This window comes from Saccoglossus kowalevskii, chromosome 3 (genome assembly GCF_978046115.1).
Source record: "Saccoglossus kowalevskii chromosome 3, keSacKowa6.1, whole genome shotgun sequence".
Taxonomy (NCBI): Eukaryota; Metazoa; Hemichordata; class Enteropneusta; family Harrimaniidae; genus Saccoglossus; species Saccoglossus kowalevskii.
Window position 1 is genome coordinate 10,468,276 of NC_140643.1, and position 18,363 is coordinate 10,486,638.

Below are 18,363 nucleotides of genomic sequence, written 5' to 3' on the forward strand. Positions count from 1 at the left end.
CTCAAGCCCTGATTTTTGCATCAACTTGTCTGTTGGAGAATATGAGCTGAAAGCAAGAAAAAACAAGAACTGTACTAGTGGAGGAAAGAAGATCAAAACACACGTTCGCTTCCGGTAACTTCACAACACCGTCTGACATCTGTGATCGTGCGTGTGTCGTTTGTTGACTAATCATAGCCACTATCCATCGTATTGATCCACAAGGAGTTAGAAATGTGAATACGGAGTCAGAACAGATTTTGCGTGATTTGATTATTGTTCCTTTTTTACAACATTAAAGAACAATCAGTGCGACAAAAACCCTAATAACCGTCTTTGGGTAAATAATTGGTTACGTCCCGTGTTTAATTTCTGGTAAACATTTTAGTATTATAGCATGGATCCTCTATTGCCACCATCGCTACTGCCGGAATCAGACGAGATCGAGACGGATACATTTGACTTAAGCCAGACACCAACATCTGGAAAGGAGTACCTGAGAAAAGTTCGGTATGTACATTACTGTTCATTATCCCGATAATGAATAGAATAGAATAGAATAGAATAGAATAGAATAGAATAGAATAGAATAGAATAGAATAGAATAGAATAGAATAGAATAGAATAGAAGAATAGAAGAGAAGAGAATATTAGTTTATTACAACATTAAAGATAATTTGACAATTTTTTTTTGGTTTCTACACACTCTCGGGTCTAAATACCGTCTATGAAAATACACTTCTTATGCAAATGAGATAAAATAGTTCTTTAGATTTTTTTTTTGCATTTATTGCATAACTTGAATTATTGCATATCTATGATAATCCTGATATCTATGATAGTCCCGATATCTTATCTATGATAGTCCTGATATCTATGATAGTCCCGCTATCTATGATAGTCCCAATATCTATAATAGTCACAATATCTTATCTATGATAGTCCCGCTATCTATGATAGTCCCGATATCTATTATAGTCCCGATATCTTATCTATGATAGTCCTGATATCTGTGATAGTCCCGATATCTATGATAGTCCCGCTATCTATGATAGTCACAATATCTATTATAGTCCCGATATCTTATCTATGATAGTCCCGCTATCTATAATAGTCCCGATATCTATTATAGTCCCGATATCTTATCTATGATAGTCCTGATATCTACGATAGTCCTGATATCTATAATAGTCCTGATATCTATATCTATGATAGTCCGGATATCTATGATAGTCCCAATATCTATAATAGTCCCGATATCTATATCTATGATAGTCCCAATATCTATATCTATGATAGTCCGGATATCTATGATAGTCCGGATATCTATGATAGTCCCGATATCTATGATAGTCCCGATATCTATGATAGTCCCGATATCTTATCTATGATAGTCCCAATATCTATAATAGTCCTGATATCTATATCTATGATAGTCCGGATATCTATGATAGTCCCAATATCTTATCTATGATAGTCCTGATATCTATGATAGTCCTGATATCTATAATAGTCCCGATATCTATATCTATGATAGTCCCAATATCTATATCTATGATAGTCCGGATGTCTATGATAGTCCGGATATCTATGATAGTCCGGATATCTATGATAGTCCCGATATCTATGATAGTCCCGATATCTATGATAGTCCTGATATCTATGATAGTCACAATATCTATATCTATGATAGTCCCGATATCTATGATAGTCCCGATATCTATGATATTCCCGATATCTATGATAGTTCTGATATCTATGATGGTCCCAATATCTGTAATAGTCTCGATATCTATATCTATGATAGTCCTGATATCTATGATAGTCCCAATATCTATATCTATGATAGTCCGGATATCTATGATAGTCCCGATACATGTATCTATGATAGTCCCGATATCTATATCTATGATAATCCCGATATCTATGATAGTCCCGATATCTATATCTATGATAGTCCTGATATCTATGATAGTCCCAATATCTATATCTATGATAGTCCCGATATCTATGATAGTCCCGATATCTATGATAGTCCCGATATCTATATCTATGATAGTCCTGATATCTATGATAGTCCCAATATCTATATCTATGATAGTCCCGATATCTATGATAGTCCTGATATCTATGATAGTCCCGATATCTATATCTATGATAGTCCTGATATCTATGATAGTCCCAATATCTATATCTATGATAGTCCCGATATCTATATCTATAATAGTCCCAATATCTATATCTATGATAGTCCCGATATCTATGATAGTCCCAATATCTATGATAGTCCCAATATCTATATCTATGATAGTCCCAATATCTATATCTATGATAGTCCCAATATCTATATCTATGATAGTCCCGATATCTATGATAGTCCCGATATCTATGATAGTCCCGATATCTTATCTATGATAGTCCCGATATCTATATCTATGATAGTCCGGATATCTATGATAGTCCCAATATCTTATCTATGATAGTCCTGATATCTATGATAGTCCTGATATCTATAATAGTCCCGATATCTATATCTATGATAGTCCCAATATCTATATCTATGATAGTCCGGATATCTATGATAGTCCGGATATCTATGATAGTCCGGATATCTATGATAGTCCGGATATCTATGATAGTCCCGATATCTATGATAGTCCTGATATCTATGATAGTCACAATATCTATATCTATGATAGTCCCGATATCTATGATATTCCCGATATCTATGATAGTTCTGATATCTATGATGGTCCCAATATCTGTAATAGTCTCGATATCTATATCTATGATAGTCCTGATATCTATGATAGTCCCAATATCTATATCTATGATAGTCCCGATATCTATGATAGTCCCGATACATGTATCTATGATAGTCCCGATATCTATATCTATGATAATCCCGATATCTATGATAGTCCCGATATCTATATCTATGATAGTCCTGATATCTATGATAGTCCCGATATCTATATCTATGATAGTCCCGATATCTATGATAGTCCCGATATCTATATCTATGATAGTCCCAATATCTATATCTATGATAGTCCGGATATCTATGATAGTCCCGATATCTATGATAGTCCCGATATCTATGATAGTCCCGATATCTATGATAGTCCCGATATCTTATCTATGATAGTCCCAATATCTATAATAGTCCCGATATCTATATCTATGATAGTCCGGATATCTATGATAGTCCCAATATCTTATCTATGATAGTCCTGATATCTATGATAGTCCTGATATCTATAATAGTCCCGATATCTATATCTATGATAGTCCCAATATCTATATCTATGATAGTCCAGATATCTATGATAGTCCGGATATCTATGATAGTCCCGATATCTATGATAGTCCCGATATCTATGATAGTCCCGATATCTATGATAGTCCTGATATCTATGATAGTCACAATATCTATATCTATGATAGTCCCGATATCTATGATAGTCCCGATATCTATGATATTCCCGATATCTATGATAGTTCTGATATCTATGATGGTCCCAATATCTGTAATAGTCTCGATATCTATATCTATGATAGTCCTGATATCTATGATAGTCCCAATATCTATATCTATGATAGTCCCGATATCTATGATAGTCCCGATACATGTATCTATGATAGTCCCGATATCTATATCTATGATAATCCCGATATCTATGATAGTCCCGATATCTATATCTATGATAGTCCTGATATCTATGATAGTCCCGATATCTATATCTATGATAGTCCCGATATCTATGATAGTCCCGATATCTATATCTATGATAGTCCCAATATCTATATCTATGATAGTCCGGATATCTATGATAGTCCCGATATCTATGATAGTCTCGATATCTATGATAGTCCCGATATCTTATCTATGATAGTCCCAATATCTATAATAGTCCCGATATCTATATCTATGATAGTCCGGATATCTATGATAGTCCCAATATCTTATCTATGATAGTCCTGATATCTATGATAGTCCTGATATCTATAATAGTCCCGATATCTATATCTATGATAGTCCCAATATCTATATCTATGATAGTCCAGATATCTATGATAGTCCGGATATCTATGATAGTCCCGATATCTATGATAGTCCCGATATCTATGATAGTCCTGATATCTATGATAGTCACAATATCTATATCTATGATAGTCCCGATATCTATGATAGTCCCGATATCTATGATATTCCCGATATCTATGATAGTTCTGATATCTATGATGGTCCCAATATCTGTAATAGTCTCGATATCTATATCTATGATAGTCCTGATATCTATGATAGTCCCAATATCTATATCTATGATAGTCCGGATATCTATGATAGTCCCGATACATGTATCTATGATAGTCCCGATATCTATATCTATGATAATCCCGATATCTATGATAGTCCCGATATCTATATCTATGATAGTCCTGATATCTATGATAGTCCTGATATCTATATCTGTGATAGTCCCGATATCTATGATAGTCCCGATATCTATATCTATGATAGTCCTGATATCTATGATAGTCCCAATATCTATATCTATGATAGTCCCAATATCTATGATAGTCCTGATATCTATGATAGTCCCGATATCTATATCTATGATAGTCCTGATATCTATGATAGTCCCAATATCTATATCTATGATAGTCCCGATATCTATGATAGTCCGGATATCTATGATAGTCCCGATATCTATATCTATGATAGTCCCGATATCTATGATAGTCCCGATATCTATGATAGTCCCGATATCTATATCTATGATAGTCCGGATATCTATGATAGACCCAATATCTATATCTATGATAGTCCCGATATCTATGATAGTCCCGATATCTATATTTATGATAGTCCCGATATCTATATCTATGATAGTCCTGATATCTATGATAGTCCCGATATCTATATCTATGATAGTCCTGATATCTATGATAGTCCCAATATCTATATCTATGATAGTCCTGATATCTATATCTATGATAGTCCTGATATCTATGATAGTCCCAATATCTATATCTATGATAGTCCCGATATCTATATCTATGATAGTCCAGATATCTATGATAGTCCCAATATCTATATCTATGATAGTCCCGATATCTATGATAGTCCCGATATCTATATCTATGATAGTCCTGATATCTATGATAGTTCTGATATCTATGATAGTCCCAATATCTATATCTATGATAGTCCCGATATCTACCAGTACATCATAGTTGCAAATATTGTGTGATTGGTGAAAGTTATTTTTAACAGCGAACGCAAGATATCTCTTGCACCCATTAGGTAAATATCGAGGGACTTTGCAACATCCCCACTTTCATAGACAATCCAGCGACCGTTGTAGACGCAATAAAGTTCAACTACTAGTATTACAAAGTGTAAGCGTCCAGTCAAACATTCATCAAACAATCATGTTTTACTCATTGTTGATATCAGACACTTTATTATTTCATGCATACATATGCTCGTTAATTTAATAAATTCTATTTTGAACGTTTTGCAAAATAATAAACCTAGTTGATACAAGTATTTAAAATGCCCCTAACATATAATGAAATTATCCTCGTGAGGACAGTTTATTTTTGAATACAGTTTCTGATTTTGAACAAGTATTGCTATTATGTCAAAGCATTTAAACAAAGACACTGAGAAGGAGATTATTCACCCTTTGGGAATGATCTAGGACGGAGTAAGTTGTAACTTTATTGCGTCTACAGTGGTCATTGGAGTGTCTAGGAAAGTGTCAGGGATGTTGCTCGGTAATTGCCTACCACGTGCAGGAGTTAAATGTAGGTGTATGTAAAATCTTGCACTCGCTGTAATAAAGTTAACAGTAACTGTTTTGTTTTTCTAATCTGGGTCGATAATCCTTTCATAATATTATTGAATTTCAGACAAGAAGCCAGACAGTGTGCACAAGTGGTTGTGGCTGATATCGATTTCAGTAGCTTTAAGAATAAACAGACAATAAGTGTATCTTCTGTAAGTTAATTGTGCTAACTAAATGTCAGTGACTATTCGTAGTATGACCACTCATTGAATTCACTTGCTTGTCTCTCAGTTCCAAGTGTCTGTGATGGAGATACTGAAAGATTTAATTGTATTTGTTTGCTGATACCATACATATTTGCTCTGTTAATATTTCAGGGCTCAAAGTTTTTCTTTAAAATGTAGTCCATTTTACGATTGAAATGTCCATTGGCTTTATTGGTACTTGTAGCCATGCACACAAGTTTGAACACTGATAAATATATGTTGAAATCGTTTCATACATTAAATTCATGAAGTTAAGGAAGTATGGTTTAGATGATTCTTATAGTCCAATGAACTGTGTTTTTTAATCCATACAAGTGAATCAAAATTTAATCGATGACACAGAATGAATACACATGTTATTAAGATGTACAAGACATGCACCTAGGCAGCTGGATGATTCCTTGTGTTTGAACACTGAAGTTTATAGCTACAATGTATACTACATGTATTTGACTTACATGTACACGAAAGCATATTACCCTGTTTCTCACAACCAGTCTTGTGTTACATGTTTATTTCTCACCACTAGTCTTATGTTACATGTTTATTTCTCACTACCAGTCTTATGTTACATGTTTGTTTGTTTCACACCACCAGTCTTTTGTTACATGTTTGTTTCACACCACCAGTTTTATGTTACATGTTTGTTTCACACCACCAGTCTTGTATTACATGTTTGTTTTACACCACCAGTCTTATGTTACATGTTTGTTTCACACCACCAGTATTGTGTTACATGTTTGTTTGACACCACCAGTCTTATGTTACATGTTTGTTTTACACCACCAGTCTTATGTTGCATGTTGTTTCACACCACCAGTCTTATGTTGCATGTTTGTTTCACACCACCAGTCTTATGTTACATGTTTGTTTCACACCACCAGTCTTGTGTTACATGTTTGTTTTACACCACCAGTCTTATGTTGCATGTTTGTTTCACACCACCAGTCTTATGTTGCATGTTTGTTTCACACCACCAGTTTTATGTTACATGTTTGTTTCACACCACCAGTCTTATGTTACATGTTTGTTTCACACCACCAGTCTTATGTTGCATGTTGTTTCACACCACCAGTCTTGTGTTACATGTTTGTTTTACACCACCAGTCTTATGTTACATATTTGTTTCACACCACCAGTCTTATGTTACATTTTTGTTTCTCACCACTAGTCTTATGTTACATGTTTATTTCTCACTACCAGTCTTATGTTACATGTTTGTTTCACACCACCAGTCTTTTGTTACATGTTTGTTTCACACCACCAGTCTTATGTTACATGTTTATTTCTCACCACTAATCTTATGTTACATGTTTATTTCTCACTACCAGTCTTATGTTACATGTTTGTTTGTTTCACACCACCAGTCTTTTGTTACATGTTTGTTTCACACCACCAGTTTTATGTTACATGTTTGTTTCACACCACCAGTCTTGTATTACATGTTTGTTTTACACCACCAGTCTTATGTTACATGTTTGTTTCACACCACCAGTCTTGTGTTACATGTTTGTTTGACACCACCAGTCTTATGTTACATGTTTGTTTCACACCACCAGTCTTGTGTTACATGTTTGTTTTACACCTCCAGTCTTATGTTGCATGTTTGTTTCACACCACCAGTCTTATATTGCATGTTTGTTTCACACCACCAGTTTTATGTTACATGTTTGTTTCACACCACCAGTCTTATGTTACATGTTTGTTTCACACCACCAGTCTTGTGTTACATGTTTGTTTTACACCACCAGTCTTATGTTACATATTTGTTTCACACCACCAATCTTATGTTACATTTTTGTTTCTCACCACTAGTCTTATGTTACATGTTTATTTCTCACCACCAGTCTTATGTTACATGTTTATTTCTTACCACCAGTCTTATGTTGCATGTTGTTTCACACCACCAGTCTTGTGTTACATGTTTGTTTTACACCACCAGTCTTATGTTACATATTTGTTTCACACCACCAGTCTTATGTTACATTTTTGTTTCTCACCACTAGTCTTATGTTACATGTTTATTTCTCACTACCAGTCTTATGTTACATGTTTGTTTCACACCACCAGTCTTTTGTTACATGTTTGTTTCACACCACCAGTCTTATGTTACATGTTTATTTCTCACCACTAATCTTATGTTACATGTTTATTTCTCACTACCAGTCTTATGTTACATGTTTGTTTGTTTCACACCACCAGTCTTTTGTTACATGTTTGTTTCACACCACCAGTTTTATGTTACATGTTTGTTTCACACCACCAGTCTTGTATTACATGTTTGTTTTACACCACCAGTCTTATGTTACATGTTTGTTTCACACCACCAGTCTTGTGTTACATGTTTGTTTGACACCACCAGTCTTATGTTACATGTTTGTTTCACACCACCAGTCTTGTGTTACATGTTTGTTTTACACCTCCAGTCTTATGTTGCATGTTTGTTTCACACCACCAGTCTTATATTGCATGTTTGTTTCACACCACCAGTTTTATGTTACATGTTTGTTTCACACCACCAGTCTTATGTTACATGTTTGTTTCACACCACCAGTCTTGTGTTACATGTTTGTTTTACACCACCAGTCTTATGTTACATATTTGTTTCACACCACCAATCTTATGTTACATTTTTGTTTCTCACCACTAGTCTTATGTTACATGTTTATTTCTCACCACCAGTCTTATGTTACATGTTTATTTCTTACCACCAGTCTTATGTTGCATGTTGTTTCACACCACCAGTCTTGTGTTACATGTTTGTTTTACACCACCAGTCTTATGTTGCATGTTGTTTCACACCACCAGTCTTGTGTTACATGTTTGTTTTACACCACCAGTCTTATGTTGCATGTTTGTTTCACACCACCAGTTTTATGTTACGTGTTTGTTTCACACCACCGGTCTTGTGTTACATGTTTGTTTTACACCAACAGTCTTATGTTGCATGTTGTTTCACACCACCAGTCTTATGTTGCATGTTGTTTCACACCACCAGTCTTGTGTTACATGTTTGTTTTACACCACCAGTCTTATGTTACATGTTTGTTTCACACCACCAGTCTTATGTTACATGTTTGTTTCTCACCACCAGTCTTATGTTACATTTTTAGCTCCGCTGTCGACTTTGTCGAGCGGAGCTTATCATATGAGTGATTGTCCGTCGTCGTCGTCCGTGTCAATGTTTTACTTTTTCGACTTCTTCTTGAAAACTACAAGCCTGAATGCTTTGATACTTGGTGTATATGTACCTTGGGGAGACCTCTCTTAGGTTTGTTCATTTCATGTTGATATCTTCAATTCTCTAATTTTGGTGAATATTTTTGTCATTTTTGGTAAAAAGTGATATTTTCGACTTCTTGTTAAAAACCGCAAGTGTGATTGCTTTGATATTACATATATAGGTACTACATGTGGACCTCTCTCAGATTTGTTCATTTTGTGATGATATCTTCAATTCTCTAATTTTGGTGAATATTTTTGTAATTTTTGGTAAAAAGTGATATTTTCGACTTCTTGTTAAAAACCAATAGTTCAATTGCTTTGATATTACATATATAGATACTACATGTAGACCTTTCTCAGATTTGCTCATTTTGTGATGATATCTTCAGTTCTCTAATTTTGGTGAATATTTTTGGTAAAAAGTGATATTTTCGACTTCTTGTTAAAAACTGCAAGTCCGATTGCTTTGATATTACATATATAGGTACTACATGTGGACCTCTCTCAGATTTGTCCATTTTGTGATGATATCTTCAATTCTCTAATTAATTTATTTTGGTGAATATTTTTGTAATTTTTGGTAAAAAGTGATATTTTCGACTTCTTGTTAAAAACTGTAAGTCCGATTGCTTTGATACTATTCATATTGTTCATTTTCTAATGATGTCTTCAGTTCTTTAATTGAAATGTGCATTGCTAACAGCGGAGCTATCTCAGCCGATAGGCTGCTTGTTGTTTCTCACCACCAGTCTTATGTTACATTTTTGTTTCTCACCACCAGTCTTATGTTACATGTTTATTTCTTACCACCATTCTTATGTTACATGTTTGTTTTACACCACCAGTTTTATGTTACATTTATGTTTCTCACCACTAGTCTTATGTTACATTTATGTTTCTCACCACCAGTTTTATGTTACATTTATGTTTCTCACCACTAGTCTTATGTTACATTTATGTTTCTCATCACCAGTCTTATGTTACATTTATGTTTCTCACCACCAGTCAAATGGAGTACAAGCAGCACCAATAGGATATGCACCTAGTGCTGAATGGCAAACATATCAGATTACGCTATTTTCAAATTTGAGGCAAAAACTATGTAGATATCAAGCAAGACAGAAAGAAAAGCGAAACGAAGTGAGATCTTCACTGGTAAGTTTTATTGACAGAAAACAACTAAGTGGGAATACATCATTTTTCATACAGACATTTTATTGGGAAGGTAATTTGACAATTTCACAACTAGTGAATGTTACATGATTTGACACTTTTGCGAATTATTATCTTAATTAAGTAATTCTTAAATTAGTTGTTAATTAAAGACAGTCAAATCCATCTATATACATGTTATTTGTATTACCATTACATCATCATATCATTAGATATGTGATGTTCATGCATGTGGAAATGTAGTGGAATTATTTATTATTTATACAGCCCATATCGAATGATGAAGAGAACTGGTGTAAATTGTGTTTTGGAGATGAGTTTAATGATAGAAGATACAGAAAAAAACAACTTGCTGATTATGATACACCAAGTGGGAATCAATACTCTAATGTTGGGATGCCGCCATTACTTCATATTATCACGTCTTTAGATCAGGTATGTATGCTGCATCCTTACTGCATAGCTGCATTGCTCAAGTTGAAAGTGACGATGCCAATAATTTAGAAAATACACCTACTTTTGCAAAACCATGCCAGAATTATAACTTTATGTTCAATTAACTTTTCAATGAAATTTGAGTTACTACTTCAAATTTTAAGTAGCCATTAGCTGAACCTATGGGTTATGAGGTATCAGCAATATAGATTTTTTTTGTTCTTTAAGGTTTATATTTAGTAACTTCTACTATGCTTTATTACATCTTTAAAAAAAATTGAAAGTATTTAGTGTATTTATAGTAAGAACAAAAGTGACAAAACTTAAAAAAACAGTTACTAGTATAATTATTTTTTGACCACGTGGTAAACTTGTTTGGCATTAGTCGCTGGACACATTTGTGAAGTCATAACAATGTTATTGTTGCCGAAAAAATGCGCCAAAATAAACCAATATGAAGTGATTTTGAATGCTCACGCATCATACATACGCTTGCCACAGCGGTGACTCAGACTACCGTTATGTGATGAATTTAACATTTAATCGTTGTACCCTGAAAGGGAGAGAGCCTGACAGGAAATATTTCCAGTTATTGCACTTGAAGAAAATACTTTTTGGGTATATGGAATTTATTTCACTGATTTCACTGAATTATTTCTTCAGTGAAAATACAAAATGCAGCGAAAATAAAATCCAAACGAAAGTATTGTACAGTATCAGCAAACTTGCAATTAGGTGCTTAGCTGTAAGCTGAAGTTGCCCAATACTTTTGCAAGACTTCCTCAGCAACATCATTTCATATCTTCTCCAGCTTCCACTCTGTTAGGGTTTAACGATTCCATTGTTAAATTCATAGGTGATATACAAGACATGATAATTATTTCTATATTTCCCACCACAGACAACAGTATGTCAGCTATTAGAGTATCACACCAAGTGGCTTACCATTATGGGTTTCAGTACAGAGCAAGGCAGATGGTTGTATGCACTGTTAACACTTTTGGAAAAACCAGTGCTTGCTGACTCAGTGTCATGGTTACGTACATTAGTCAGGAAATGTGCAGATGTGAGAGTGACTATCGTAAGTGACTGTGCCATTGTTTAATTTTATATAATAATGCATTGTGTTGATGTGTTGCATGTCTCATGAGTGGTTTAGTGATTCGATTCAAAATGGTTGACTAGCAGCCGTCTTGTTTTTTAAAAATGTTGTATTTTGGACATGAATTGTCAGTTTGCATTCAAATTTGATACATAGATTATACATGTTAGGATACATGTCCTCCGACTGTCCATCCGTTCGTTCGTCTGGCCGGAGTCATATTTCAGAATCCTTTTGATCGATTCTGTTCATTCTTTGCATGTGCCTAGTACTTCAAGTGGAACATATGCACCTGCAGTGATTTAGCAATTCGAATCAAAATGGCTGACTGGCAGCCATCTTGTTTTTTGAAAATGTTGCATTTTGGACATGCTTTGTCAGTTTTCATTCAAACTTTATACATGTTAGGATACATGTCCATGACAATTTGTTTCGCAATCGGATCAAGGATGGCTGATTAACAGCCATCTGACTTTTTGGCCTTACTACTATACTGTATTTCCAAAATTTATGTACCATTTTCATTCGTATTTGGCACATACATCATACATTTCACTTTGTTTCATAATCAGATCAAAAATGGACGAATAATGGCTGTCTCTGTCACCATTTTAATTTTCATTGATATTTAGCATGTCATAAATAGATACATGTCAATTCAATTTGCAATTTGATCAAATATGGCCGACTGGGGGCTGCCATCTTGTTTGTTTAAAATGTGATAACTTGGACATGCTTTCACTTGTGATCTAGGTTTTTCTTTGCCATGTCTTAAACCGGAGGGGGTCGTCACACAACACATGTTCGAATTTGATGTAATTAAACAATCTATTGTATACGCCACTTGGGACTCAAGTTTCAAGGACACGCTAGCGACAACCCCTCCACTTTAATATGATGAGCACAAAGAGAACTTTCAAAAATTTAACTGGGACTGTGTCATTTTTGACTCCCGTGTGCGAAGCACAAAAATGGAGTCTTTGCAGTTAGTGTGTCTGTCTGTGTGTCTGTGTGTAGGTTCCACTGATATCTCAAGAAACATAGATTGATTTTTGATTAAACTTGGTGCTCTGGGCCAATGCGCAGATTTGATTAGGTTTTGGTAAAAATCCATGCATATTAATTACCTAATTTGCATGATAATTATTTGATTTTTAGCTGTTCCATGATTGTTCCACTGATATCGATATCTCAAGAACCACTCATTGGATTTTGATGAAACTTGGCACATAGGTGCTCTGAACTAATGCGCAGATTTGATTAGTTTTGGATAAAAATCTGTGCAATATTAATTACCTAATTTTGAATAAAGATTAATCAATTTTTACCTTTTCCACTAATATCTCAAGTACTAATCATCACATTTCAATAAAACTTGGTACATAGATGTCATAGGACACTGCACAGACTTGATAGTTTTTAGTGAAATATCAGTACATATTAATTACCTAATTTGCATAATTAATTACTTTTCAGCTTTTGATATTTCAAGTAGTAATCATCACATTTCAATGAAACTTGGTACATAGATGTCATATGACACTGCACAGACCTGATAGTTTTTAGGGTAATATCAGTACATATTAATTACCTAATTTGCATAATTAATCAATTTTCAGCTTTTGATGTTTCAAGTAGTAATCATCACATTTCAATGAAACTTGGTACATAGTTACTTAAGGACTGTGCAGAGACCTGATTAGTTTTGGGGTAAATATTTGTGCATATTAATCATCATATTAGCATAATTAGTTAAATTTCAGCTTTTCGCCTGATAGCTCAAGTACTGATCATCATATTTCAATGAGACTTGCTACATACATCATCTAGGACTATGCAGAGACCTGATTAGTTTTAGGGTAAATAATTGTGGATATTAATTACCTAATTTGCATAATTAGCTAATTTTGTCCATGAATGTTCCACTGATATATAAAGAACCACTAATTGGATTTTAATGAAACTTCTATAGAGTATTCATCATCACATTTCAATGAACCTAGGACTATGCAGAGACCCAATTAGTTTTTGGTAAATATTTATGCTTACTAATCAGCTAATTATTACTCTTCCAATCCATTCTTGGATTTTGTTTGAACTTGGTACACACCTAGAACATAATAGAAGCCTATTCTATTGCTAGTTGTTTATTTTTCATGTTTTGAATTCACGAGTGGTTATACAAATGATATACCTGAGTCAATTACCTGTGATATGCCTTCACTGTAATTTTATTCTTGCAGGAAAGTAAAGAAGATGGTAATTTAACTCAGCTGAATTTATTAATATGTTTGGTTGCTAACTACTTTGAGCAGTCTGATTTAACTGATAGACAAACTACAGCAGATTGCCAGCAATCATGATTCACTACAGTGTCTACAAATTGTTTCATGTTGACTATAGTCCAAAAGACAATTTCCAGTTTACTGCGAGATCACGTGTTATGCATGAAATTGAGTATAAAACACAGGTCATAGCTTTGTAGTGGCTTCAAAATGTCGTGTAGGATTCAACAAAAGTGATAGTAATTTTGGAGTAGTTCAACAATTAATAATGTCCTATATGCATTTAATGATGTTTAATTTTCATGAAGTAAGGATATCTTAGTCTCCTCTGAAAATTCCATATTTCCTCACTGAACTATAAAAAAAAGTTCAAAACCAAATCATTTGATTTTGTGAAAGTTGTTTGGTGCATTGCTTTCACACAATACATAGTATCTCACAGTAAATAGAAAATTACATATTTGGAACAGTGTGTCACTTTAGTTGTCTACACACAAATGTGACAGTGACACTTGAAATACCATTTTTATCCAGGATTGTTTGTTGTTACCTTGGCCAATCATTATAAGATGAAAGGAATGGTATATCCAGGGGAATTTTCTTGTGGTTACAATATCTCAAAACAGTTTTTATCTGATATTTTTCAAAGTTTTTTATCTTATTAATCAGTTTAAATTTTTGGTCAAGTTGAATTGTATATATATTTTTCAAAACATTGGTGAAATTTTACTTAAAATTTTCTTGTCCTTTTCCTATGGTTAAAATATCTTTAAAAAAATATTTTTATTGCAAAAACAGTGGACAGTATTTTCCTTCCAAGTTTTGCTTAGATTTATTGCTGTACTATCTAGAAGCTTTAATACAACTTATATGTTATATTATGTTATAAGGGACTCTGGGATTAATACAGTACATGTAGTATTATTTAAAAATTATGAATTAATGTTGTTTAATTGTAAGTAATTTTTATGACAATTGTTGACATGTATATTTTCTCACCAAAATCAATTGAGTGTGCTTAAACATTCACCCATGATAAAGAATATGCTGGTAAAAGAATGTATGTGTAACATTTGTGAGTGATGTTTTGTTTCTTCCACTTTACCTAACACTGTTCTAAATTAGTATTAAACCATAGGCTGCCAGATAATTACATACTTTAGTGGAATATTTGGAGGGTGAGAACATTCTTCAATATTAATCAAGGAGTATGAATATTAAATAATGTTATTTTGATATGAACTATTCCCATCTAAATTTTAGCCAGTATGTGCTGTGCAATATTTTAGATACAGTGTATAATATAATATTGTTTCAAATTTTTATTCTATCTTTTGCCCTGCAAAGAAAGTATAATACCAAGCAGCAAGTACATCAGTAAGTTTGTATTGAATATTAAATAAAATTTTTATTATCTAGATTCTCAAGAGAGCAAGGTTGTAAAAGCTTTGCAATGTTTTAATGATCTATTTTAGACAACCAATTTTGCCTTTTTATGTGATAGGAGTGTACTCAGTTATATCCAAATTCAGAGTGCTTTATTTCTGTTATGTTGGATGGTTTCCCTAAGCTTTGGTTGTTTCATGACTTACAATATCTAGGATTTTGTTCATATTTCTGGAAAATACAATTTTTGTTTCTTCCACAGTGTATTTATTTTTTTCAGCTTCCCGGAGAATTAATGAGATTGCTTTCTAAATTTAACATTCTCCAATTTGTGTGGATAAACTGTAATTGCATGAATGTCTACAGTCTTGTAAAGGTATCCTTCCTACATGCATCAAATGTAATCACCGGACACTGACACTTTTATTGTGGAAGGCTTTGAAAAGGGAAAAACCAATACACAAGAATCAGAAAACTGCAGGTTGAAACAAACACTTACTACATTTGTATTTATTTTACCAACTTACTCACTTGATTAAAGTGGGGGAGTCATCACCTGCGCATGCGTCAGATGGCCATAGCGTGTCATTGTTTACAAACAAACGTCTACCCATAAGCCTTTGCATTTTAGCAGGTGTTATTGTCGCTTGGGAGTCAATTCCCGTGCATGCGCAGGTGACAACCCTCTCGCTTTAAACATGGGGATTTTTTTATTTTGAGATTATTTTGCCATTCATGTGATTTCAAATGAATATTCCTCACCTATAATATATAAGAATATACTGTAAAACATGTCATTTTAGCGAATTTAGAGAGAGAACTGATTCCCTAATTCATGATGTCGCTAATGACTTTGCTATAAATTCAAAATAGCCGCCAAACGTTTTTTTTCTCCACATACACTTTGTAAACAACACACAAAAAAACGTACTGACATGATAGATACACTTTATTGAAAAGTAAATTAACACAAAAAAATAAACGTATTCATTGTGGTCATTATTTCAATGAAAATACATGAAGTAACACTGATGTATTAGTAGTACTTAGTAATTTGCGAGTCCCAATATAAAAGATCAATGTTCTGGATGTAACGCAGCAACGATACCCGCTTTTTCAAATCCCTGTTGAATCATTTTGTTATCATTGCGAGCAGAATCAAATTACACTTGACAGTTTTTCTTTGTTTTGGAGGTGATAACTGTACATTTGTTTTGGCGCACGACAGACAAGTATTGTGAAAACAGGGAATCAACAATGACAAGAGAGATTCGCTAAATCAACATTTCGCTATTACATCATTTTACCACAAGTCGCTATAATTGCATGCCGCTTTTTCGACATGTTTTACAGTATGTCACTGATATGACATCCTTGAACCCTTGCCATCATCCTATGTGATTATAATCTAGTCTGGATCAGCCTTGCGACTATCAATCATGGCTCAAATTACTAACATTTAACAACTGTGATACGTTGTAATATAGATACTAGAAAAGTGACTGTGTTGCTTTCAGACTTTATCTGATGGTGTAACTCCAGCAGTGTGAGACTGCAATTATGACAAATATGTTTATCACCATAGAGGGCGCTGATTTTGCTGATGGCAATCTACAGAGGCATGTTTGTTTTGTTCAATCAGGATTTTTAATCTCCAGTGCGAATGGCAGTCATAACAGTCACTCAGTGGAACATGATTGTTGTGATTAAAGATAGCAAACAGGTGACAGACATCCCTTAAACAATGAAATGAGTGCAAAAATCCTAATGTGATGCATGTCATTTGTAGCAAGCAGCATGCAATCATATATTCGTATATTATTCATTTTTTCTGTCATTTTGTAAACTTAATAAAATTGTGAGAAATACAATTACGATTACTTGTCTTGATTACAGCCGTCAAAATAATCCTAAACTTGATCATGCCGAATGCTTCCAATACTGATTATATTTGCCACCATAGAGGGCGCCTTATGCTGATGCAATAACCAAGACGCTTTTTTGTTTTTGTTTTTTTATTTGGTTATTTCCAGACAGACCTTTAGCCAGCCACATGTCTACCTGTATTTTAAGACGGGCACTCCACATTTTAGAAAGGTACAATATTTCATTTGACAGTCAAAATTTATACAAACATGTCCAAGTTTGATTCAAAATTACCAGTAAATTAGCAAATAATCAAATCAAAAGTAACAGACTTGGGACTGCTTTCATTTTAATAAAGTTTTCAGACAGGCAATTTCTATTTTGTGTGTGTGCTATAACCCGTTTCCAGAAGTGTGAAGTTGAATTGTTATCAACTCCAGGTCATTGGAGGAGGTAACCTCGTGTGGTCTAAAGCGTCCACGCCAGGGGAGTCCACCAATACTGGGTCAAAATGATGTTAGCAATGCAATGGATGTGTCATTTGACAGACAGTTTCCTGATCGTCAACAGAAACTGAAAGAATATGTATGCATCAAGGTTGTCACAACTGATGGATGATGACCAACAGGTGAGCAGGAAAGATCCACAAAAATAGAATGTCCCTATGCCTCACTGGCCACAGGAAGGCCCATCTCCAACTGAATGTTTCTATTGCGTAGTGTTCCATGTAGCACCAGAGCTATCACAGACTACACGTACATGATGTTATTTTGCAGAGTGGAGGATAATTTGTGTACTTCCTTATTCTGTTGATGCGTTACAGGGGATAGAAGACTTGTCAATTTCAA

At 34.0% G+C, this 18,363-nt stretch overlaps 1 protein-coding gene across 1 annotated transcript; it reads left to right on the plus strand.

Annotated features, from left to right (window-relative positions):
* The first annotated feature begins 107 nt into the window (after nucleotides 1–107).
* On the plus strand, nucleotides 108–17,520 carry LOC146747470 (gem-associated protein 2-like). Its single transcript, XM_085496758.1, has 6 exons — nucleotides 108–489; nucleotides 5,902–5,989; nucleotides 10,274–10,423; nucleotides 10,709–10,876; nucleotides 11,778–11,957; nucleotides 14,222–17,520. The coding sequence occupies exons 1-6, from the start codon at nucleotides 377–379 to the stop codon at nucleotides 14,339–14,341; spliced, it is 819 nt and encodes a 272-aa protein (XP_085352884.1). The 5' UTR covers nucleotides 108–376; the 3' UTR covers nucleotides 14,342–17,520.
* The last annotated feature ends 843 nt before the right edge of the window (nucleotides 17,521–18,363 follow it).

Excerpts from the sequence above, each read along its gene's own strand:
- LOC146747470 (XM_085496758.1), top strand. The coding sequence starts at position 377 with ATGGATCCTCTATTGCCACCATCGCTACTGCCGGAATCAGACGAGATC. Across the intron at positions 10,424-10,708 it reads ACGAAGTGAGATCTTCACTG|CCCATATCGAATGATGAAGA; the intron begins GTAAGTTTTATT and ends TTATTTATACAG. Across the intron at positions 10,877-11,777 it reads TTATCACGTCTTTAGATCAG|ACAACAGTATGTCAGCTATT; the intron begins GTATGTATGCTG and ends TTCCCACCACAG.